A 24,684-nucleotide genomic window follows, 5' to 3' on the forward strand; every position below is an offset into this window, starting at 1 on the left:
CCCAGGGATCCCGAGTTTTTATAATTTTTAAGAGAATCTTTGCCCTTATTCCCCTAATCCTGAATTAAGTAAAAAATCTCCAGTGGTAGGGTATGTATCAAGGATGCAGTCTTAAATGCCTCAATTAAAATGAACAAAAAATTGGAAATAAAGACAAGTATCAGAAGCATTTCTACAAGGCTGTGTTTTAACACTTTGAACATTTCCTGTACAAAAGGACAACTAGACAGTCAAATGTCTATTGAAAACTTATTGCTGTTGTATGAGCAGAAATCTACAACTGTTTAATTACCTTGCAATGGTATGGCTGGTTTTTAACTTTGTGAATGTGAGTCTGTACTTGAAAAAATTGGCTTCTATTCAATGAGCTGTATCTGAACTATATAAAGTATTGCTTTTGCCCTTTTTTTTGTATAAAATATATAAACATGTTTTAAACATAAATGTAAATGGTAATAGCTTATATTTCTACTGAAACGCACTTATATAAAAGAATTACAATTTGTCCAGAAAATTATTTAGAATTTCCCCAAAGTATCCAATTTAAATGAGGTAAAAACATTTCATAAAGCATCTTTTGTGCTTAAAGTTAATCACAGTGCTTTTATAGAAACTTTCCATCCCAAAAGACATTAATAAACTATGAAAGGAGACAAATTCTGTGATTTCAGAATTTCTATCTCAAATCCTTTATAGTTTACAAATCTCAACTTTTTATTTTATCAAAATAAGGGTTAATGGTTTATGGTTTCTTCCACTCTATAATGTTTACAGTGTAAATTTTCTAATCAAGAAAAGAATTTGTAATTTTCACACCTGGAATTAACTTACAGCAAAATAAAAACTTTATGCTACTGAGCTGTCTTTTAATAAATACAAATTAAGAGTGTATTTAACAACTTAAGAAGACCTAAAAGAACTTCAAAGGAAATCAGACATTGGCTTCTTATAATTACATGATGAGAGATACCAGAAATGGACATTTTCGTTAGTATTTCAAACCTTCTTTTACAACTTTATGGATATTACTCAAAAAAAAAAAAATACTTTCACAAACATTAAAGCCCACAATATAAAATTGGTAGTAATCAATAGCTTCTTTTTGTTTTTTTTTAAGATTTTATTTATTTATTCATGAGAGACACAGAGAGAGGCAGAGACATAGGCAGAGGGAAAAGCAGGCTCCTAACAGGGAGTTGGACGTGGGACTTGATCCCCAGACCCTGGATCATGCCCTGACCAAAGGCAGACGCTCAACCACGGAACCACCAGGCATCCCTCAATAGCTTCTTTCTTAGTCTTTCCATATAAATAATCAATTATAACCAATTAATGTTTCCCTACTCTGTAAAGCCAGATGGTCAAAGCATTTGATTTCAGCTTTAGCATTTTTGGAAAAAAAACACTTAAACATACAAATATTTATTTTAATACTTTTGGAGAATTATAAGACGATGAAAGAAAAATTTTAAGTTCTTATACTTCTTATTACCGGAGAGTTCTAAGACATTAAAAAGTATTTTTCTTTTTAACTCCTCTAAGAATAGTAATGTGCAGAAAAAGATTTTTGTTATGCAACCAAATAATTGTGCTTCAGATGAGAATTGCTTTTGAATTTGTTATTTTCCCCTCTGAAGGGAAACGAGGGAGAATCCTGTAAAACCAATAAACCATCCCAGATGCTTTCAAATGATTCCTTTTTGTACAGGAACTTCTAAGCAATCACACTATGGTGTGGGTGGGTATCTTTCCTTCACTCCTCTTATGGCAGACCAGGTGTGGTTACCTAGAGAAGATCTACATTGGGAAGGCAAAGGAGAAAGAAATATATTATAATAAGAACCAATTTACCCATGCTTAATTTCTTTTTAACAGATAACACGTTATGAAAATTTGCCAAGGTTTTTCAGTGCGCTGAAAGCAACTTTATATTTTCTTACCTTTCAATATAGAAACATCTATATTCCTTCAAAAGTCTGAATTTGTTAAAGAGATTTTTTTCATTAAATTATTTTTCACCCTTTGCTCAGTGATCCACAGTAGCAGTCTCAGCTATTTTTTTCTTAATATTTTGGATTTGATTCCCGATATTTGTACCAGGTAAGACAATTTATTTGGAGGAGGCCAACGAAAACATACCAGAACCAGTATCTTTGTCTCAAGTAGGCTTCATGCCGAACCTGGGGCTTGAACTTACAACCCCGAGACCAAGAGTCACATGCTCTACTGACAGCCAGGCACCTCCAAGAGCAATTATCTTAATTTGAGGTATTTTAACAGGTAAAACGGTCCATGGGAAACTTCTGACGTTAAGAAACTACTTAATAATTAGTGCTTAGCGATGTTTTAAATATACGGTAGGGCAAAATAAAACTACTTTTTAAAGAGAAAAATGGATCTTTTACAGGAAGACAATTCTTGGTATCAAGGTTTCCCTAGGCAATTTGTTTTGGCCCCCTCCAGAAGACATGAAGGCATTTTTGGAAGCTTCCACCTCCTTAACATTTCACTTTCCTGACACTCATGGTGAGGTGTCAATTATAACAAATTTAGCAGTAAAAAAAATGCAAGTATGCCTCTTCTAGTAATCACCTCAGGCTGCCTAAATTTAGAACATAAAAACAAGATGGTCTTTTTGCTCATCAGATCGCAAAGGTTAAAAACATTGTTAACATGCAGTGTTGGCAAAAGCGAGGGGAATACACTTTCTCACAGCTTGCTATTGGAAATATAAGGTGGTGTAGCTTTTCTACAGAGCAATATATTACTAGGTACGCATGTTTAAAATATGCATAGTCGAGAGCACCTATCCAGCTCAGGAAATAGTGTGAGCAACTCCTGATCCCTTGGGGGTTGTAACTTCAAGCCCATGGTGGCCACAGAGCTCACTTAAAAAAAAAATGTATAACCTGGAGGGTTCTTAAATGTTATAAGAAGCTCTGTGACCCTTCTTCCCAGTGAAACAACCTTAGCTGATGAAAACCTTTTTTTTAAAGTTTATTTCTTAGTAATCTGTACACTCAACATGGGGCTCAAACTCACAATGTTGAGATCAGAGTTACACTTCCAACTGAGACTGCCAGGTGCCACTTTAGTTTTCTTTAAAAATGTATTTAAAAGGGTTCCTGGAAGAGTCAGTTGGTCAATGTTGGACTCTTGATCTCAGCTCAGGTTCTAATCTCAGGTGGAGAGTTCAAGCGCAGCATTGGCTCCATGTTGGGAAGGGAGCCTACTTAAAAAAAAAGAAAAGGTTTTTAAAGTCTTTGGAAATTGAGATAATATGGAAATTGTCTGAGAGAACAGAGCAAATGGAGAAACACTGATTCAAGTGCTATAAATGGAATGTTTGTGTGCTCCCCAAATTCACATATTGAAACCTGATTGGCGATGTGATAGTATTTGGAGGTGGGACCTTTGGGAGGTGAGTAAGCCACAAGGGTAGAGCCTTCACGACTGGGATTAGTGCCCTTATAGAGTAGAATCCAAAGAGTTCCTTAGTCCCTTCCACCATGTGAGAAGATAGACATCTATGAACCAGCCTCCCCAACTGTGAGAAATAAATTTCTGTTCATAAGCTACCTAGTCTGTGGTGTACTTTGTTAGAGCACCCTGAACAGATAGAGACACCAGAAAAATCTAATGACAAGAACTGGAAATGGTAAATAAGAAGGCTAATGCAACAACTCTATAGATATATGTATTTCTTCTCCCTTCTCTCAGACTTAAAGGACCTAAAATTGTAGAAAGTAATAATTTTAACAAAATTGTATGTGTAACGTGAGGCAAACTCACAACCCCAAGATCATGAGTCACATGCTCTACTGATTGAGCCAGCTAGGTGCCTCAGAAATAAAAAATCTGAGTAAGCATTTTTACTTGTTTTACAAACAAGTAAAAATGATCTTACTAACAATTTAAAAAACTTCCCACAAAGAAAAGCTTTAGGTATGATTTCACTTATATGTGGAATTTAAGAAACAAAACAGATGAACATAGAGGAAGGGAAGGAAAAATTTAAAAAAGGCAAAAACAGAGGCAGGCAACCATAAGAGACTCTTTGCTATGGGAAACAGGGTTGCTGGAGGAGAAATGGGTGGGGGAATGGGTAACTGGATGATGGGCAGTAAGAAGGGTACTTGATGTGATGAGTGCTGGGTCTTGTATGCAACTGATGAATCACTGGCTTCTTCCTCTGAAACCTAATAATACAGAATGTGTTAATTGAACTTAAATAAAAAATTTTAAAAAGGAGCCTTAGTCCAGATAACTTCACTGGTGAGTTTTACCAAATGTTCAGTTTTCCCCCCAAACATTTAATAATTTAATGTCACATACGATTTCAATAGAATAAAAGACAAAAATGCAGATAATCTCCATAGATACAGAGAAAAAAAAAAGTTAAGATTCAGTACTCCTCTTTCACAATAAAAAACTTTCAACAAACTGGGAATAAAAGGGAACTTCTTCAACCTGATAAAGCACATTTAAAAAGACCCACAGTTAACATACTTAATGGTGAGAGACTGAATGCTTTCCATCTAAAATCAAATTAAGACAAAGATGACTGTTCTCACCACTTCTATACAACATTGTACAAGAGATTCTAATTAGGGCAATTAGGCAAGGAAGGGAAATAAAAGACATCCAGATTAGAAAGGAAGTAGGGGCGCCTGGCTGGCTCACTCTATAGAGGATGTGACTCGATCTTGGAGTTTTGAGTTCAAGTCCCAAATTGGGGGTAGCGATTATTTAAAAACAAAACCTTAAAAAAAAAAAAAAAGTATCTATTTGCTGATGACATGAGTTCATACACAGCAGATCCTAAGGAACCTACTAAAAACTATGAGAATGAATCAATAATTTCACTAAGTTCACAAGATTTAGGATCAATAAACAAAAATTATATTGTATTTCTATACATTAGCAATGAACAATTCATAACTCAGCCATAATGTGATAAAACTACAAAATTCTTAGGAGAAAATATGGATGTAAGTTATATTTGTAGCCTTGGAGTAGTCAGTGGATTTTTTTTTTTTTTTAAGATTTTATTCATTTATTCATGAGAGACACAGAAGCAGAGGGAGAAGCAGACTCCACGCAAGAAGCCCGATGCAGAACTCATCTCAGGACCCCAGGATCACGCCCTGGGCCCAAGGCAGGTGCTAAACCGCTGAGCCACCCAGGGATCCCCTAGTCAGTGGTTTTAAAACATGAGGCCTAGGGCAGGCTGGGTGGCTCAGTGGTTCAGTGCCAACTTCAGCCCAGGGCCTGATCCTGGAGTCCCGGGATCGAGTCCCACGTCAGGCTTCCCTGCATGGAGTCTGCTTCTCCCTCTGCCTGTTCTTAAAAAAAAAAAAAAAAAAAAAAAAAAAACAGGCCTAGAGCACAAGAAACCGAAAGGAAAAACAGACAAATCTGACTCTAACAAAACTAACAATTTTTAAAAAAGATTTTGTTTATCTATTCATGAGAGACACAGAGGCAGAGACACAGGCAGAGGGAGAAGCAGGCTCCATACAAGGAGCCTGACGTGAGACTTGATCCCAGGTCTCCAGGATCATGCCCTGGGCTGAAGTCGGTGCTAAACTGCTAAGCTATCCGGGCTGCCCAAAACTAACAGTTTTTATGCTCAAAGATAGACCCTACTAAAGTGAAAAGACAACCCAAAGAATGGGAAAAAATAATTGCAAATCATAGGGGTGCCTGGGTGGCTCTACCAGTTAAGTATCTGCCTTTGCATTCAGGTCATGATCTCAGTATCCTGGGATAGAGCCCTGCATTGAGCCCTGCATCGGGCCCTGCATTGGGCTCCTGCTCACTGGGGAGCCTGCTTCTCCCTCTCCTTCTGCCTGCTGCTCCCCTGCTTGTGTGCTCTCTCTCTCTCTCTCTCTCTCTGTCAAACAAATAAATAAAATGTTTGAAAAAAATAATAACTACAAATTATATCTCTGATAAGGGCCTTCTATTCAAAATAGAAAGAATTCTTATAACTCAAAACAAAAAGACAAGTAAGCCAATTGAAACATGGGCAAAGATTTTGAAGACATTTCTCCAAAGCAGGTAGACAAATGGCCAAAGTACATGAAAAGCTGTTCAACATCATTAGTCATTAGGAACATGCAAATCAAAATCACAATGAGATAACAGTAGTCCCTCTTATCCCAACGATGTGTTCCAAGGCCCCAGTGAATATCTGAAACCATGGATAGGGCCAAACCCTATATATACTGTTTTTTTCCTATTCATACATATCTATGATAAAATTTAATTTATAAATTAGGCACAGTAAGAGATTAACAATAACTAATAACAAAATATAATTATAACAAAGTAATAAAAGTTATGTGAATGTGGTCTTTCTCTCAAGATATTACACTATACCCATCCTTTCTTGTAATGTGAGATGGTAAAATGTCTATATAATGAGGGCAGCCCGGGTGGCTCAGTGGTTTAGTGCCGCCTTCAGCCTGGGCCTGATCCTGGAGACCCAGGATCGAGTCCTGTGTCGGGCTCCCTGCATGGAGCCTGCTTTTCCCTCTGCCTGTGTCTCTGCCTCTCTCTATGTCTCTCATGAATAAATAAGTAAAATCTTTAAAAAAAAAAAAAAAGTCTACATACTGAGATGAAGTGAGGGGAATGGCATTGTAATGTATTGTGCAACTATTGACCTTCTAAGACAGGTCCGAAGGAGAATCATCTTCTGAACCATAATTCACTGCAGGTACCTGAAACCATGAACAAAATCATGGATAAATTGGGGCAGGGGCGGGGGGGTCGGACTACTCTACCAACCTCTAGGATGGTTATAATAAAAAGTGTTGGTGAGGATGTGGAGAAATTGGAACCTTTATAGGGTAGGAATGTAAAATGCTGCAACCACTATGGAAAATAGTTCCTCAATAAGTTAAACATAGAATAATCATATAACCCAGTAATTTCACTCTTAGGTAAATACCCAAGAGAAATGAAAACATCTGTTCAAACAAAAATTTTATGAACTAGGGGCGCCTGGCTGGCTCAGTCAGTAGAGCATGCAACTCTTGATCTTGGGGTCATGAGTTCAAGCCCCATGTTGGGTGTAGAGATTATAAATAAATAAACTTAAAAATATTATAAATGAATGTTCAGAGTAGAATTATTCCTAATAACCAAATAGTGAAAATAATAATGACTGGATAAACAAAATGTGATTTTCCTATACAATAGGATTTTATTTAGTCAGTTAAAAGGAATGAGTGCCGATATCTGCTACTATATGGATAGATCTTGAAAACATTAAGCTAAGTGAAACAAGCTGATTGTAAGAGAAAAAAAATATAAGAATATTTATATAAAATGTCCAGAATAGGCAAATCTGTAGTATTAGTAGTTTAGTAGTTGTCTAGGATTAGAGAGCTGGGGAGAAAAGGGGAGTGCCTGCTAATCGGTATGAGTATTTCTTTATGGGGTGATGAAAATGCTTTTTATAAATAATTACCATGATGCACAATTATTTAAATATAGTAAAACCATTAAACTGTACAACTTAAATGGGTAAATTTTATACTATGTGAATATCCAAAACATTAAAAAACATGCATGTCCCAGTGATTCTTTTAGAAATGTTTTGTAAGTAAATGCACAAGCATGCAAGATGAGTGCATACATGTTCATTGCACTATTCAAAATAGCATAAATAAATAAACATCCACCAATAACCAAGTTAAATAAATGAAGGCTGCCCAGACAATGAAACTGAAGTCATTCAAAAAGGCTGTCTTCTAGGGTGCCTGGTTCACTTAGTCTATAGGGCTTGTGACTCCTGATCTTGGGATTTTAAGTCTGAGCCACATGCTGGGTGTAGAAATTACTTAAAAAAAAAAAAAAAATCTTAAAAAAAATTACTATCTCTAGATCCACAAATAAATGCATCTAAGTTTAGCCACCTCAAGAGGCAAGATGATAAATGCATTACACGTGTGTTTAAATTACCTGTGTGTACATATATATAATTTATATATATAAAAATGTTACTATTAGAGAAAAAAATGAGTACACATAAAGTTGAAAGTTCTAATACAATTTCCTTCCTTTTTTTAAAAAAGATTTTATTTTTAAGGAATCTCCGCACACACTGTGGGGCTCACAACTCTGAGATCAAGTTGCATGCTCTACCCATTAAGCCAGCCTAGAGCCCCTACAATTACACTATATAATGAAACATGAAACCTAAAGAACTCCAAAGTTCCTTCCCAAAGTTCCTTGGGCCATTGTAATGAGAGATGTTATAAATGGTACATGTGCATGTGCGCACACACGCACACGTATGTGCACACACAAGTGAAGTGACATTCGATCAAAGTCTTCTTGATTGAGTAGGAATAAACTAGGTGAAGAGAAGGGCTAGAACAACCTAGATCCTAGATCCAGAGAAATAATATGTGAAAGCTCTGAAGTGAAAAGAAAACAGGACATACTTGATAAACTCATAGACACAGTCAGTGAGTCACGTTGGATAGGGCCGGAGAGAGAGAAGTGCTCGATCATGCACAGTTTTATGGGCTACATTAAGAATTTTATTTTGAGGGACGCCTGGGTGGCTCAGTGTTTGAGTGTCTGTCTTTGGCTCAGGTCGTGATCCTGGCATCCTGGAGTCCTGGGATTGAGTCCCACATCGGGCTCCCTGCTGGAGGGATTCTACTTCTCCCTCTGCCTATGTCTCTGTTGCTCTCTCTGTGTCTCTCATGAATAAATAAATAAAATCTTAAAAAAAAAAAATTTACTTTGGGAAGAAAAAAAAATTTTATTTTGGGGCACCAGGCTGGCTCTGTTGATGGAGCATGTGCTCGGGTTTATAAGTTCAAGCCCCATGCTGGGTGTAGAGATTACTTAAAAATATAGTCTTAAAAAAATAAAGTTTTATTTTAAATTTAACAGTAATGAGAAAACCTAAAGGGTCTTGAGTGGTATGAAGCTGTAATATGAAGAATGGATAGAAGAGAAGCAAAAGTAGATGTGAGGAGGATGGTGCAAGGCATACAGTAGAGAGGCCTTCGAGGTGTGAACTAGAGATGAAATAAGTCTGGAATGGAGAGACTGAACAGACAAATGGACAATGGCCTGACCATATGTTAAAACAGAACCCTGACCCACAACTCTATAGCAACCAGTCCAGGAAGCCAAACCATTACCTATGGAGCAACTGGCCTCAAAAGGTCAAGATTTGTTCCATAACTACCAGGTTCCCTAATTTTGCCCCATCTTTCCTCTGATTACAATTCAGGACTAAGCAAAGAAAGCCATATATGCACCCCAAACCAATCACATAGGAAGCCCTACTTCTAGGTAGCCTGACTCCAACTTCCCCATACCTCAAAGCCGGAAGGCTTTTTTCACCATAAAACTTTCTAACTCCCTTGCCTATTCTTGGTCCTCTGCCAAATATGAATGACAGTGGCTGACTCCTTGCTCAAGCAAACTCTGAATAAATAGGCTTTACTTGTTCTCATTTGGATGGTGTCCCCCCCCCCCAGAATGTTATCAATGTAAAGAGGTGATTGAGGCCAAACGAATGATTGAAACAATGTTTCAACAACACTTGAATTAAAAAAAAAAAAAAAAAGTAAATGCTGAAACCTTTAAAAAAAAAAAAAGGAATGCTTAAAACAGTAGAAGAGGGCAGAGAAAAACTAGAGCTTGCAAGCCTTTTAAGTATGATTAAGCCTGCCTAGGAGTCAGAGGGTTAGCTGCAAACTTAGTGGAAAAGTAGAATTATGATGTCAGAAATTTAAAGGAAGAGATTTTTGTAGCCCGAGTAGTCAGTTGTTAAATTCTCCTGAGGAAAAAAAAAAAAAAAGAAGAATAAAAAAACCTTAATTTAGAAAGCTGAGGTGATTGGTGGCTATTTTTTATTTTATTTATTTTATTTTATTTTATTTATTTTATTTTCTTAAAGATTTATTTATTTGGGAGAGAAGGAGAAAGAGAATCTCAAGCAAGACTCTGTAATGAGGACAGAGCCTGAGGCAGAGCTTGATCCCAAGACCCTGAGATCGTGACCTGAGCTGAAATCAAGAGTCATATGCTTAACCCACAGAACCACACAGGCACCCAGATGGCTATTTTAAAGAAGGTATAAAATAGAGTGGATTGAGATGTGAATGGAAAATAATGGATCAGATAGGGTGCCTGGCTGGTTCAGTTGATGGAGCATGCAACTCTTGATCTTGGATCAAGCACCCTGTTGGGTATAGGGTTTAGTTTAAATAAATAAAACAATTAAAAATATTAAAAAAGAAAATAATGGATCAGAAATGCGGACCACAAAAGACTGGTTTGAGAGCATTCACTGAGAAATGCACGGGTGTGTATGGTGTTTGTTTTAGTATGTAGTCTTATCAGCATTTAAACCTCCATCCTTGGTGATAAGTAATCCAGAGAGCAAGGAGAATGAAGAAAATGCTTAAGTGGCAGTTTCAGATTCCTGAGAAAGTAAGAAGGGACAGCCGGGACCTACAACACAGATGAAGGAATGGCCGTGCTTTCCATGGCTGCAGGAGGGAAGAGGAGGATGAGGGTGAGCAGGGTGGGACGTGGATTAGATAGGACTCTAGTTTGGTGCTGGGATGTTGAGGGATACACCATCTGATGACTTCTCTTTTCTGTAATGTAAGAGGCAAGGCCACCTGCTGAAAATGCAAAGGAGAAAGGTCTGAAACCAGAGGTGAGTAGAAAAAGTAAGAACCAGTGATGGCGGAGCACGAGGCAGCAAGCTGATGACAGAAATGCAGCAGGCTTGCTAGGTGGTGAGTGGAGATGAAGGATATAAGAGTGGTTCCCCTCTGGCTTCTTATGTCCTCTTCAGCAGCAGTTACATGCCTGATGAAGACCTCAGGATTCATCCAGAACAATGTGATGAAGACAGAGCAGCAGGGCGACTTGTGATATTGGCAATGCTCATGGAAATAATGAATTATAGAGTCTTGACTCTATTATAGAGTCTTAGCTAGAGGAAGGAAAGACTCGTGAGGACCAGTGGGTCTGGAGAAGGATGGCGGGTACTCTGGAAGGCCTGAGGAGGTTGGAGTAGTGGCCGTGGCTGACCAAGCTCCCAGCATGACTGGGTATGCATGGGTGAGACTCCAGTGGAGGAAGAGTTCTTGGGAAAGCCTCTATATTTTGCCTATTTTTTTTTTCTCTAATAAAATTTTAACAGAGGCACCTGGTGGCTCAGTTGGTTAAGCGTCTGCTTTCGGCTCAGATTGTGAGCTTGGGGTCCTGGACTAGAGCCCCACGTCGGGCTCCCTGCTCGACAAGAAAGGGGAGTCTGCTTCTCCCTCTGTGCTCTCTCTCGCTCACTCTTATTCACTTAAATAAAATCTTTTAAAAAGATTTTTAACAAAGCAGGATAAAGGTTTACATTATTTTATTTATAAATCGGTATAGATATTCTGACTGATAACAGGTAAACTATCAAGGATTTTAATTATAAATGAGCAATATACTGGGGCACCCCACATTGGGCTCCCTGCTCAGAGGGGAGTCTGCTTCTCTCTGTGCCCCTCTTCTCTCCCCCCACTTGTGCTCTTTCTCTCAAACAAATAAAATCTTAAAAAAAATAAAATAAAATAGGGCCTCCTGGGTGACTCAGTTGGTTCCACACTCAGGTCATGATCCCAGAATCCTAGGATCAAGCCCCACAGTGGGCTCCTCTCCCACTCCCCTTTCTTTCTTTCTTTCTTTTTTTTTAATTTTTATTTATTTATGATAGTCACACACACACACACACACACACACACACACAGAGGCAGAGACATAGGCAGAGGGAGAAGCAGGCTCCATGCACCAGGAGCCCGACATGGGATTCGATCCCGGGTCTCCAGGATCGCGCCCTGGGCTAAAGGCAGGCACCAAACCGCTGCGCCACCCAGGGATCCCTCACTCCCCTTTCTTGTGTGCTCACATGCTATCTCTCTCTCTCTCTCTCTCTCTCTCTCTGTCAAATAAAAAATAAAACCTTCAAAAATCAGCAATATTCTGAGGGACACACTGACAAGAATTTGTTTCTATTGACGATTCTTCATAATTTTATTAAGATCAGGAACTTCAGAATTCATCTTTACATTTTGATATTACGGATAGTATTGAAGATATATTTTTTTAGAGATTTATTTATTTATGATAGACAGAGAGAGAGAGAGAGAGGCAGAGGGAGAAGCATGCTCTATGCCGGGAGCCCGACGCGGGACTCAATCCCGGGACTCCAGGATCGCGCCCTGGGCCAAAGGCAGGCGCGAAACCGCTGAGCTACCCAGGGATCCCCTATATTACAGATAGTATTGAAAGAATTGTGGCATTCAATAATACCATGCATCACTATTAAAAAAAAATACATCCAAGAGTGAAATGTGTTGAAATAGTTAACAATAAGCAGTCTTATTTTTCTCATCCCCTAAATACCGATAAATATTCACTTGCTATTATCTAGGAATATTTTTCAAATATGTTACTGTTATGTAATAATAAAATTAACTAGATATCAGTAGATCATTACCTGAATACGTAACTGAGAACTAAGACAAAAGATTTCTGCTACAAAGAAATTGTAGATACCTGAGTATGATAGAGAACAGCCACTTTGTTTTTTTTATTTTAAAATTTAATTTTAATTTTTAAATTTTAAAATAAAAAAAAATTTAAAGAGAGCAGCCACTTTAAGAAAACATCCTCAGAAAAACTTATAAGACATTTTGTAACAAAAACTTGCAAACTGAAGAAAACTTTGAAATTAGGCTTTAGTCCATCATACACACATTTTGGTAGGGGAACAGACATTTGTTATAATAATATATCACCTATAACCTAGCTACATTTCATATGTTTAATATATATCATATTTTTAATATATTATCATTAAGGCATGATTTTTATAGAAACATTTTATTTCATCAGTAAGTTAGCAACATGAAGGATTTTCCCTGAGCGTGGTTAATTGAGAAAACAGTATTTTTCTCTCTTTCATTCCCTTTTAAGAGGCCCTATGGGTATTATAGTGCACACAGGAATCCCCTGTATTTAGGACCACCTTCAGGACACTGACACGTTTTAAACATTTATCCTCCAAGCTTCAGGGGCCCAATCTTGTAATCAAGGAATGGACATTCCAATACTGATAAAATCTGGACCAAACACAGTAGAACATAATAAATGCCTTTAAAAATGACACTGATAAAAATGCTGTGATTGTTGACAGAGTGGAAGATTATTTTAAGCTGAGTGGATGCAAGTGGACCTCATAAAGGCAATGGAATTTAGAAGAGCTCTGAGGGAGGGAAAGGGTTAAATTTGAGATGAGGGAAGCAGTTCCTACAAGGAAACACTTAGCACAGAGATAGAAAATCAGAATTCAGTTTGTCAGTTACTGTTAGAAAGTAAAGTGAAAATGTGCCTTCAGGTCTCACTGTAGTAAATTTTTTTTTTTTTAAGATTTTATTTATCTATTCCTGAGAATCACAGATAGGCAGAGACAGAGGCAGAGGAAGAAGCAGGCTCCTTGCAAGGAGCCCGATGTGGGACTCGATCCCAGGACTCCAGGATCACACCCTGAGCCCAAGGCAGACACTCAACCACTGAGCCACCCAGGTGTCTTAAATGCTAAAATAACTAAAAGGTTCATTTCATGTCTGTTAGCAACATTTATGGAGTGCCTGCTGTATGCGGGACACTTTCATTGGCTAATGAAGCAAAGATCAATACAACCCACTATTAAGAAGTTGGCTAAGCCACACCTTGGTACTACTCCCTCCGGGTCCATTTTGTGTGGCCTAGCAGCCTGCACAGGCCTGGCACCAACACTAGCCCCTCCAGCAAGCTCCTGTGCCCAGCAGCAAAGTCACAGGCAAAGAAATGTAAGCTCCTGATATCACTTCTCCAATAGCCCTCTGATCCAGTCTCCCCTGTCCTCAGGCCCTGTATATCTTATGTATCCCTTATTTTTTTTTTTTTTAAGATTTTATTCATTCATGATAGAGAGACAGAGACACAGGCTCCATGCCGGGAGCCCGACGCGGGACTCGATCCCGGGACTCGTCGATCCGGGACTCCAGGATCGTGCCCTGGGCCAAAGGCAGGTACTAAACCCCTGAGCCACCCAGGGATCCCCTTATGTATCCCTTAGATATGAACCCTTGTGGAGAGGGACAAACTCTTTTGGTTTGAATTGACCCAACAGACCCTAGCCCAAGAACCCGAAACACTCCACCAGAATCCCAAAGCACTCAGGTAATTAAGGCATCTGCCCTAGGGCATGCCTGTCTCTAGGTCTGCTTCTCCCTTAACCTTCCCATGGGGGGGGGGGGGCTCTCCAGGCATTCCATGACCTTCCCCCAGGACCTTCGAGGAATACATTTCTCTATTGCAATTTACCTCCCGGCCAGCTTTTGAACTAAGGCTCCCCTGCTCATTGTCTTGCAGTAGATGCTCCACTTAACAAATGTTAATTCAACAAAGCAGAACAGCCACACTCTGCCTACAGGGAACTGGCATCCTGCTGAGGAAGGAAGGGAGGAGTCCTGCCAGCTAACAAGGTATCACAAAGCAGTGAGTCAGGTACTTTGACAGAATTATTCAAGTAGGTTGAGAGCAAAATGTAGACCTCCAATACACATTGTAGGGGCATCAGACTCAGGAAGTTTCCTGAAGGATGAACTAACAGCCAGAATAAAGTAAGGACACTGAAGACAGAAGTGTACTTTGAAGAATAGCAAGAGGTAAAGAATAGACTAAAGTGATGTTAATAATAACTGTAGCTGCTACTGATTCAGCAGTTACCATGTGCTAGGTGTGGAATGGCAAAGTTGATACCGTTACTAGCTCCCTCTTACAGGTTTGGAAGTGGCGGGGGGGGGGGGGGGGAGGGGAAGGGAGGGGTGCCTTTTTTTTTTTAAGATTTTATTTATTTATTTGAGAGAGAGTGTGTGTGAGACAGACAGCAAGGACAGTGGGGCGGGATACAGGGAAAGGGAGAAGCCGACTTCCCACTGAGCAGGGAGCCCAATGTGGGACTGGACCCCAAACACTGGGATCATGACTGAGCCACCCAGGCTCCCGGTGGTGGGGGTCTTAAAGAGGACAACTGACTTACCAGTGACCACCAGTGAGTGAGCTTGTGGTCACTCAAATGACCATAGAGCTCAGCTCGAATCCACAACAGCCAGTGTTAATCCTTTCTTATCCCTTCTAGGAGAGGGAAGGGGAGAACAGGTGACAGATGGTGCTGGAAAGGCATGTTTTGTAAGGTCTTGTTTTTTAACTTATGGGAGTTAGAAGGCTTTGTTATGTCCTGAAGATTACCGGGACAGTTAAGAATTTTAATCAAGATGAGACATAATTGGATTTACAGTTTGGGAAGATCAAATAATAAAAGGAAATAAAAAGGGTTTTCCAGAAGTGGAACTAGAGGCTGGAATGATCAGTTAAGGAATTGATGTCATGCTGGAGAGATATAACAGGTACTAAAATAGGAACAGAGATGAAGAGGAGGGAGCAGATTTTTAAAAACATCTCAGGGTAGAAATGACAGGCCTGGGAAACCAGCTAGAACTGAATATTAGAGCACCAGAGGCTCAAAAATTTACACAGAGACAGTAAAATGTATATTTCATAGCACAGAGCTTGATACAGAGTAAACATCTGATATATAATAGCTCTACAATTATTCTCCAAATTCTGCAAACACAAGAGAAATACCTGCACGGGAGTAATTGAAGAGTTTAAGTGTGCATTCATTCGTTCATTCATCAAATATTTCTGTGGAGCTTACTACAGTCACTGGGCATATAACTGTGATCAAAGCAAAGTCCCTGCTCCTATGGAACTTACATTCTAAGGAAGAGAGGCAGATGATACTACACAATGACAAGGTAAATATATGTGATGTCAGGTGGCAGTAGGTGACATGGAGAAAAACAAAACAGAAAAAGGGAAATAAAAGTATTTTGGGTAGGATGAGGTACTGCTTTTTTATATAAAAGTTTATTTTGGTGCATCCCTGGTGGCTCAGCAGTTTGGCGCTGCCTTCAGCCCAGGGCCCGATCCTGGAGACCCGGGATCGAGTCTCACGTCGGGCTCCCTGCATTGGAGCCTGCTTCTCCCTCTGCCTGTGTCTCTGCCTCTCTCTCTCTCTCTCTCTCTCTCTCTCTGTGTCTCTCAAATAAATAAATAAATAAATAAAATCTTTAAAAAAATAAAGTTTGATATCCCTTTTTTTGTTTTTTGGGGTTTTTTTAAGGATTTATTTATTTGAGAGAGAGAGGGAAAGAGAGAGAGCACGCATGGGTAAAAGGGACAGAGGGAGAGAGAAACTTAAGCAGACTCCTGCAGATTGCAGAGCGGGACATGGGGCTTGATCTCATGACCCTGAGATCATGACCTGAGAGTCGGGCACTTAGCTGACTCTGCACCCTGGTATTGCTTTTTTAAAGAAAGGAAAGTCCTTCCTGATGACATCTATGATTTTGGAACAGAGAACCGAGTTACAAGAATAAGCTATGCAGAAGCCATACTTGCGATTTGCAAATGCACTGTAGACATGAACTTGAAGTGACTTAGAACAGCTAAAGTGATCCGACGTAGGCGACTGGACACCTGGTACAGGTACTAAGAAATAGTGATTTGTTTCAGAGATAAATAATCAAAAGGGAGCATCGTATCATTGAAACAAGGAAGACCTACTCACTATTTGACCTGTAGCAAGATAACTGAGGACAGAATAAAAATGTGTTCACTGGATTGAGAAGAAAGTCACTGGGGATCTTTCCCAGAATGCAGTGGGTAGCAGTGTATTGAAACAGTAAGAAAAGAAACAGCTACTTTTTCAAGAAACTTGGCCATGCAGTGAAGAACATGGGCTAGTCACTAGAGAGCACCATGGGGTCAGCGGTGCACCTATTTTCCTCGTTTTAAAAGATGAAACCAATCAGTTTTGACATACTGAACAATCTGAGGAAGAAAGGGAATAATTGTCAGCTTAAGATTCTTGAGATGTAGAGAGATTACCCACACTCAGGAGAGGAATCTCTTAAAAGACTATGATGTGAAAATAGAAGTGTAGCAGATATAAATATAGCTGGAGTGTGGAGTCTGATTTTAAAGCTTGATGATCTCCGTCTTCTCTGGGAAGAGAAATTATCTCTTGCTGTGAGCTGGAAAAGGTTAAGAAGTTCAAGGAAACTAGAGATCATTAGAGATTTAAATGTAGGTGACTGGGAATCAGAGGTGCCTAAGGGTAAGTAAAAGAGTTTTTCCCAGAAGCACTTGCCTGGCTCAGTCCGAAGAGCATGCGACTCTTGGGGTCATGAGTTTGAGCCCCACATTGAGTGTGGAGGTTACTAAAAATGAATGAATGAATAAATAAACTTAAGGCAAAAAAAGGGGGGGGTGTTCTCACAAAGTCCTGCCAATGTTGAAGATAAAATGCTCCACAAGAGTAGAGATTCTGTGCTTTAGAAAGTTGGCTTTCAGTTCAGCAAGAGAGTGAGAAGGGCCAAGACAATAAATAGGACAATTGCAGAAAGAATTGGCAGGTGAGGCTAGAGGTTTGGTCAAACGTCAGAAGCCCATAACTTTGAGGGGGTAAGAATAAGGCAGAAAATAGAGAACATACTAAGTAGTACTTAACATTTTGAATGGTAATCAAGAGTGACAAGAGAGTACTAGCTGGTCTCAATTTAAAATAATGTACTAAAATGTACTTTTACCAGGGCACCTGAGTGGCTCAACCAAGCTACGCAGAGTCTTGGTTTAGGCTCAGGTTGGGATCTCAGGGTAGCCACCCCCCCACACTCCCATCCCCCACCCCCAACTCCGCTGGCTCCCTGCTAAGTGCAGAGTCTGCTTGAGATTCTGTCCCTCTCCCTCCTCTGCTCCTCCTCTCCCACCCTCCCACCCCTGCTCACAAGCTTTCTCTCTCAAATAAATCTTTTTGCAAAAAAAAAAAATCCACCTTTACCAAAACCTTTTCATAGCTATTGCCTCTGGGAAATGAAAAAGGCCAAAGAGACCTTATTTTGACTTTACATTCTTTCATACTGTCAGGAAAAGATTTTATTTTTTTTTTTTGAGATTTTTTTTTTTAATTTTTATTTATTTATGATAGTCACACACACAGAGAGAGAGAGGCAGAGACATAGGCAGAGGGAGAAGCAGGCTCCATGCACCGGGAGCCCGACGTGGGATTCGATCCGGGGTCTCCAGGATCGCGCCCTGGGCCAAAAGCAGGCGCTAAACCACTGTGCCACCCAGGGATCCCAGCAAAAGATTTTATACCTATAAACATATGTCACAATTACTAAAAAGCTAGATAAGGACACCTGGCTGGCTCAGTCAGTGGAACATATGACTCTTGATCTCTGGGTTGTAAGTTCAAGCCCCATGTTAAGTATAGAGATTACTTTAAAAAAAGTGAGATCGAGTGTACATTACTGGGTTATATAGTTATCTAGAGTATTTTTTATTTATTTTAAAGATTTTATCTATTTATTTGAGAGAGAGAGAGGGAGAGAGAGAGAAAAAAACACAAGCCAGGGGAGGGGCAGAGGGAGAGGAAGAAGCAGGGAGTGCCACATGGGGCTCTATCCCAGGACCCTGGGATCATGACCTGAGCCAAAGGCAGGTGCTTAACAAGTTGAGCTGCCCAGGTGCCCCTGGAGTACATACTTATAAAGAAAAGCTTTGGGACCCCTGGATGGCTCAGCAGTTTAGTGCCTGCCTTCAGCCCAGGGCGCAGTCCTGGAGACCCGGGATCGAGTCCCACATCAGGCTCCCTGTGTGGAGCCTGCTTCTCCCTCTGCCTGTGTCTCTGCCTCTCTGTGTCTCTCATGAATAAATAAATCTAGAAAAGAAAAGAAAAGAAAAGAAGAAAAGAAAAGAATTGATGGGATGCCTGGGTGGCTCAGTGGGTTAAGCATCTGATTTTGGCCCAGGTCATGATCCAGGGTGTCCTGGGATCGAATCTCACATCAGGCTCCCTATTTAGCAGGTGGCCTGGTTCTTTCTCCCTCTCCCTCTACAACTCCCCCTGCTTGTGATCTCTCTCTCTCTCTCAAATAAATAAAATATTCAAAAAAAGAAGGGGAAAGCCTTGATACAGTGAGATTTTATGGCTAGAAGAGGAAAATCATGAGAATCTAAGGATTTTGCCTCATTTTCCACTCTAAAACTATCACATTAGCCTGTAAACTTGAATTTCCCAACACCCTTTCTCTTGTTTTCCTCCACTCTAATTCACTTAGGGCTGAATGTGATACCAACATATTTCAGCAAGAAAAAACAATTATGAAGAGAATGAATTTTATACAGCAAGATTTTTCTATTTAATTAACTCAGTTGTAAGGGTTAGGAAATGTCACTGAAGATCACTGAGAAGGACTCTAGGAGTTGGTAAAATTGACAGAGTAAAGATAATGGAGCATTCTTGTTAAGGGAGCTAAAAGCCTAAGCTCCTTCAAAGGTTAATCTGGACAACTTCCAAAGTCAACTGTTTACCTCACCTGTCCTCTCCCAGTCTTACATGACCCTAACTGAATCAAATAGCCATGTGTGATTTTTATCTAAAACATGCAGAAAACAGGGGTGGCTATCTGGCTCAATCAGTCGAGCACTCCTGATCTTGGGATCGTGAGTTCAAGCCCAACGCTGGGCATAGGGCTTACATGAAAAAACAATTAATAAACAGACAAATAAAACATTCAGAAAACAGAGGGAATAAGTGAAAGGGAGGTTCCGCCTTAGAGTTCCGCTACACCTAGGTCTACAGTGATTTAGCCAGCAGTCAAATCATTGTGTTGCAGGACTTATAAAAAGTGTGCAAGTATTTAGGACGAGAATTGTGGTTTCACATCTGAGGGCAGCACTGGGTATCATAGCCCTCCTTGAGCAAGACCTTGGAAAATGATCATAATATTCATCCCACATTGGCTCTTATGCTATCACTGGATTTCAAAAGAGGAGTTCTGTACATTCCTCGAAGAACTGTAGCTGGAATGCAGAAGTAGTCTAAACAGAAATAAGAAAATGGATGCTGTAACCTGAGCAGTTCTTTACAACAATCAGTCAAATTTTGTACAGGACTTCTCTTACTAGATGGTTTACACGGGCTCTATTTAGATTTCCCTTTGGTTTACAAACTTGGTTTATAGATCAAAATTTTCCTGAACTTTGACAATTTAAACTTCATTACTCTGTCTTGTTTACTTGCAACCCTAGTTTTTATGGCAGGTGGTTTGTGGAGAAAGCTGATACAACCCGTGGCCAACTGAGGGCTTTTATTTGCCTTATGCAAGGTACCTTTCTCAGTATATGCAGGAATTCCCTTGCTACTGTGAACTGCCTCCTCTCCTCTTTGTTATTTGTGGAGGAGTGCTGGGAAAGTCTTGAACTTCTCTCCTAAGCACAGATTTTACCACTGTTTATATCTGAGATTGAAATGCATTATTGACACATGCCAAAGGATTCTTTAGGATAGAAAATGTTTTAGCCCCTATTAGTTGGCCTCTCAGGAATTTCTTACTGTATCTTTCTGGATTTTTCCAACAAACGTATTGTTCATATTTTGAGAGCAAAGGGTAATTTGTTATAGATACAGGTATAGAGAACTTGGCTTTTTGTCTTAGCCCTCTTGATACATGATTACTGAATTGTTCCTTCATTTAATGTCCCACTAGAGGACGTTCCCCAGGTTTGAAAAGCATGTATTAAACAAGAGGCATGGCAACCATTCTCTCCTTGAATAGTGCCATAAACACTACAGTCTACAGACCAACTGAATAAGCTAACTTAGCAATTGCCTGCGTATGCTAACCAGCTGAGGGATATTTCTATGGCATTTTTTTAAAGGATGATATATTTTATAAGAATTAAAGAGCTTAAAATAATTCCAGTGGAATGCCCCATCATTTATTTTTTAGTATGAAGAAATACACAGTTGGGCAGTGTTTGAAGTTAATTGATTCAAGCAGTATTACTGGTAGTGGTGGTAGTATAAAAATCACTGGTCTTTCAGTGAATAAAAAAAAGGGGTGGGGGAGGAGGAAAGTTCTTTTCATAATTTAAAGATGCAACAACCATCAAGACCAATTCTATGTGTAAGGCTGGAAAATTGCCATGGTTTTAATATTAAATTGATTTTATACACTCAAATATTGTCAAGAAAAATAAACTTTTAATAATCTATGAAAATATCGAGGATGGTACATCATCTATATGGTGTAATTGGGCAAATATGTTCCAATGCTTTCTAGGACACAGTGGTCTTAGTGTCTTACAGGGCTATTCAGTGTTCTTGAAAACAGATTGTTTAAAGATACTATCACAATTATATTCTCTTGGGTACCTGAGTTTTCATTAGGAAATTGTTTAACACAAGAAGAGTAATCCCCACCCTATCACTCAGAATCAGTGATTATCAAGATTTTCCTACATTTGCTTTATCCCATTAAACAACTAGAACAATTCTCAGATATCGTGTCATTCACTATTCCCATTTGTCAGGATGCATTCCTTGAACTGATAATCATCTTAAAGGTATTATCACATATTACAAAATATAAATGAGCCTTCTTTGATAGATCTAATCTGGAACATTGCCTAAATGTAGTAAAACAATTTTCTATCAGAAATACCTCAGGGGAAGGGCACCCGTGAATGGAGAGGCATACATCTCCTCTGAAGGCAGTTGTGTCTGTGCAGTTTTCTTCTCATTGCCAAATTAGCTGAGAAAAAAAAAGGGAAATATTAAGAGCATATTTCAGAAAATGAATTGTTTAATCTGGAGAATGTAAGGGAATATTTTGCGTCCAAACTATATTGTGATTATTTGGTACTTGTTCAGAGGTGATTGTGATGTAAAAATTAACATGATGCAAAAATATGAAAAATATTCCTAACAACTCATGTTAACAGCAGGATCTAGTTATAATAACCTCCTCCTTCCACATTACTTCTTCCTAAATGCTCTTGGATTTTCAGCTAATGTAATGAATTAATCACAGATACTTTACAAGAACATTGTCCAAGGTGTTCTGGAGTTCAGAAGTTTGATTAGCAATTGCTATTAACTGTAAGCAGGGGCCAGCTGCTTTCCGAATTGCTGATTTGTACATTTTTTTCTTGTTTATGTAAAAGGGCAAACCCGGGGACGTCATTTGAAATAACCTCAGTGATCAAACTTCTCATTAACTAGAAGGGAGAGACTGAATTTTTAACCAGTTATGTGCCCTTTTCTGCTCTAAATGGAGAAGTATGTTACCAGTTGAATAATCTGACATGGAATAAATATTACCACCTTTCTCCTTAAATTTGGGTTTGCTTTTCCCTGAGTCAGAACACTTTCTTTTCTTTTAACTTGCCAGGGCTTTGAAATCTTAGATATTTGATTTTGAAGTAAAAGCACATTAGAGTAACTGTTTACTAATTCTTGCTGGTAAGAACAACACAACTATACCATCTTTGAAAAATGTGTCAAAGTCGATTACTATTATCTTGACCATGAATATTTTTGACATTTTTGGCTCTGTAAGCACAATAATACTAAAAGCTGCATTTTTAAGTGAAATATATAATTACGTAACTAGAAATAACATAATCTGTCTTAAGGTTTCATATGTATTTTGTCACATGATCTTTCTGTTAATTCAAAATGTTAACATTGCCCCCACTCCAGACAGCAACATGTTCTGCTAACCAACCCCTTTGGCTTTTACATTTTCCCTAAAAATCCATTAAGTCTGTTTACCTCTGTAATCAATAGACCCAACAGTTGTATTTCTTTTTTTACTTAGGACAACATACCTAAAGTAACTTAGGAATCAATTTTTCTTTGAATTCTGAAAAACTGGTAAAATACTCAACGTCATTTAAAAATCCACCCACTTTTTAAGGTATTCGAGTAGCAGACCCCACAGGATGGATAGCATGCTTCGGAAAGCCTACATTCTTACCCAAACCCCTAAGCACCCCTAAGCGACCTGCAACAGGTACGTGGCCGCCCAGCTCACACGGGCACGGGCAGTGACTATCAAAGTCCTACCTGGTCTCTGTCCGTTGATAACAAGGAGACTCAGCATGAGAGCACAAGCCGCAAGGAAGAGTCGCCGCAGTCTCATGATTCCGCGTCCCCGCGGGAGCGAGCTCCGGGGCGGCGGGCCGGGCGGTGCAGCGGGAGGTCCCCGCGGGAGCGAGCTCCGGGGCGGCGGGCCGGGCGGTGCAGCGGGAGGTCCCCGGGGGAGCGAGCTCCGGGGCAGCGGGCCGGGCGGTGCAGCGGGAGGTCCCCGGGGGAGCGAGCTCCGGGGCGGCGGGCCGGGCGGTGCAGCGGGAGGTCCCCGGGGGAGCGAGCTCCGGGGTGCAGCGGGCCGGGCGGTGCAGCGGGAGGTCCCCGCGGGAGCGAGCTCCGGGGTGCAGCGGGCCGGGCGGTGCAGCGGGAGGTCCCCGCGGGAGCGAGCTCCGGGGCGGCGGGCCGGGCGGTGCAGCGGGAGGTCCCCGCGGGAGCGAGCTCCGGGGCGGCGGGCCGGGCGGTGCAGCGGGAGGTCCCCGGGGGAGCGAGCTCCGGGGTGCAGCGGGAGGTCCCCGCGGGAGCGAGCTCCGGGGCGGCGGGCCGGGCGGTGCAGCGGGAGGTCCCCGCGGGAGCAAGCTCCGGGGTGCAGCGGGAGGTCCCCGCGGGAGCGAGCTCCGGGGCGGCGGGCCGGGCGGTGCAGCGGGAGGTCCCCGGGGGAGCGAGCTCCGGGGTGCAGCGGGAGGTCCCCGCGGGAGCGAGCTCCGGGGCGGCGGGCCGGGCGGTGCAGCGGGAGGTCCCCGGGGGAGCGAGCTCCGGGGTGCAGCGGGAGGTCCCCGCGGGAGCGAGCTCCGGGGCGGCGGGCCGGGCGGTGCAGCGGGAGGTCCCCGGGGGAGCGAGCTCCGGGGCGGCGGGCCGGGCGGTGCAGCGGGAGGTCCCCGCGGGAGCGAGCTCCGGGGCGGCGGGCCGGGCGGTGCAGCGGGCGGCGCAGCCTCACAGTCCGCGCGGGCTCCGGGGAGGTTAATGATCACCTCCCCCGAGGCTACTGGGCTGCGGCGGAGCCTCCCGCCCCCCCTTTATTTCCATAAGCAAATACCGGTGAGCGAAAGCGGGGGCTGAGCCCGGGGGAGGGAGCCCGCAACTCCACCTGGACGCGGAGAGATGTGTGGACCCAGGCAGGCCCCCCCCGCCCCGCCTTCGCATCTGCTGAAACTGGGCTTTGCCGTATTGATCCCACGAGCGGAAACCAATCGAAATGACAGGAAGTCTCTCTTTTGTCCTTTTCCGAAGGAACTCTGGCCGAAAGGCGTTCTCCCTCCCAGACCCGCTGCCAAGGGGTGCCTCTTCGCTCCCAGTCGCTAAATTGCCTCCTGTGTGCGGCTTTATATCAATCAGCATTCCTGAGGTTTGAGAATGTTCTGAAATAAATCTGAAAAAAATGTTTATCTTTTGACTCCGCAAAGTGCGATTTAAAAAGTAACGGGGATCGATTCCATCTGCAATACCATCCAGGAGTTTTTAAAAAGGAGGTTTAGGGAAGCCACAAACTCATGAAATCTGTGTTCTGTTAAGAAAATGTACATGTGGTGGGACAGCAGCCTAACGCATCTCGGACACAGAAACGAGACATGGGGAAAGCAAGTCCTCTGATCACCTCC

The 24,684-nt window shown here is 41.2% G+C and overlaps 1 protein-coding gene across 1 annotated transcript; it reads right to left on the bottom strand.

Moving 5' to 3' along the window:
- On the bottom strand, positions 1-24,050 carry APELA (apelin receptor early endogenous ligand; the record flags this gene model as incomplete). Its single annotated transcript, XM_041738680.1, has 3 exons — positions 1-1,797; positions 21,660-21,749; positions 23,066-24,050. Coding segments are annotated over 2 exons (1,074 nt in total), but the record flags the coding sequence as incomplete, so codon positions are not given.
- Between the last annotated feature and the right edge of the window lie 634 nt (positions 24,051-24,684).

Source organism: Vulpes lagopus, chromosome 23 (genome assembly GCF_018345385.1).
Source record: "Vulpes lagopus strain Blue_001 chromosome 23, ASM1834538v1, whole genome shotgun sequence".
Classification (NCBI taxonomy): domain Eukaryota; kingdom Metazoa; phylum Chordata; class Mammalia; order Carnivora; family Canidae; genus Vulpes; species Vulpes lagopus.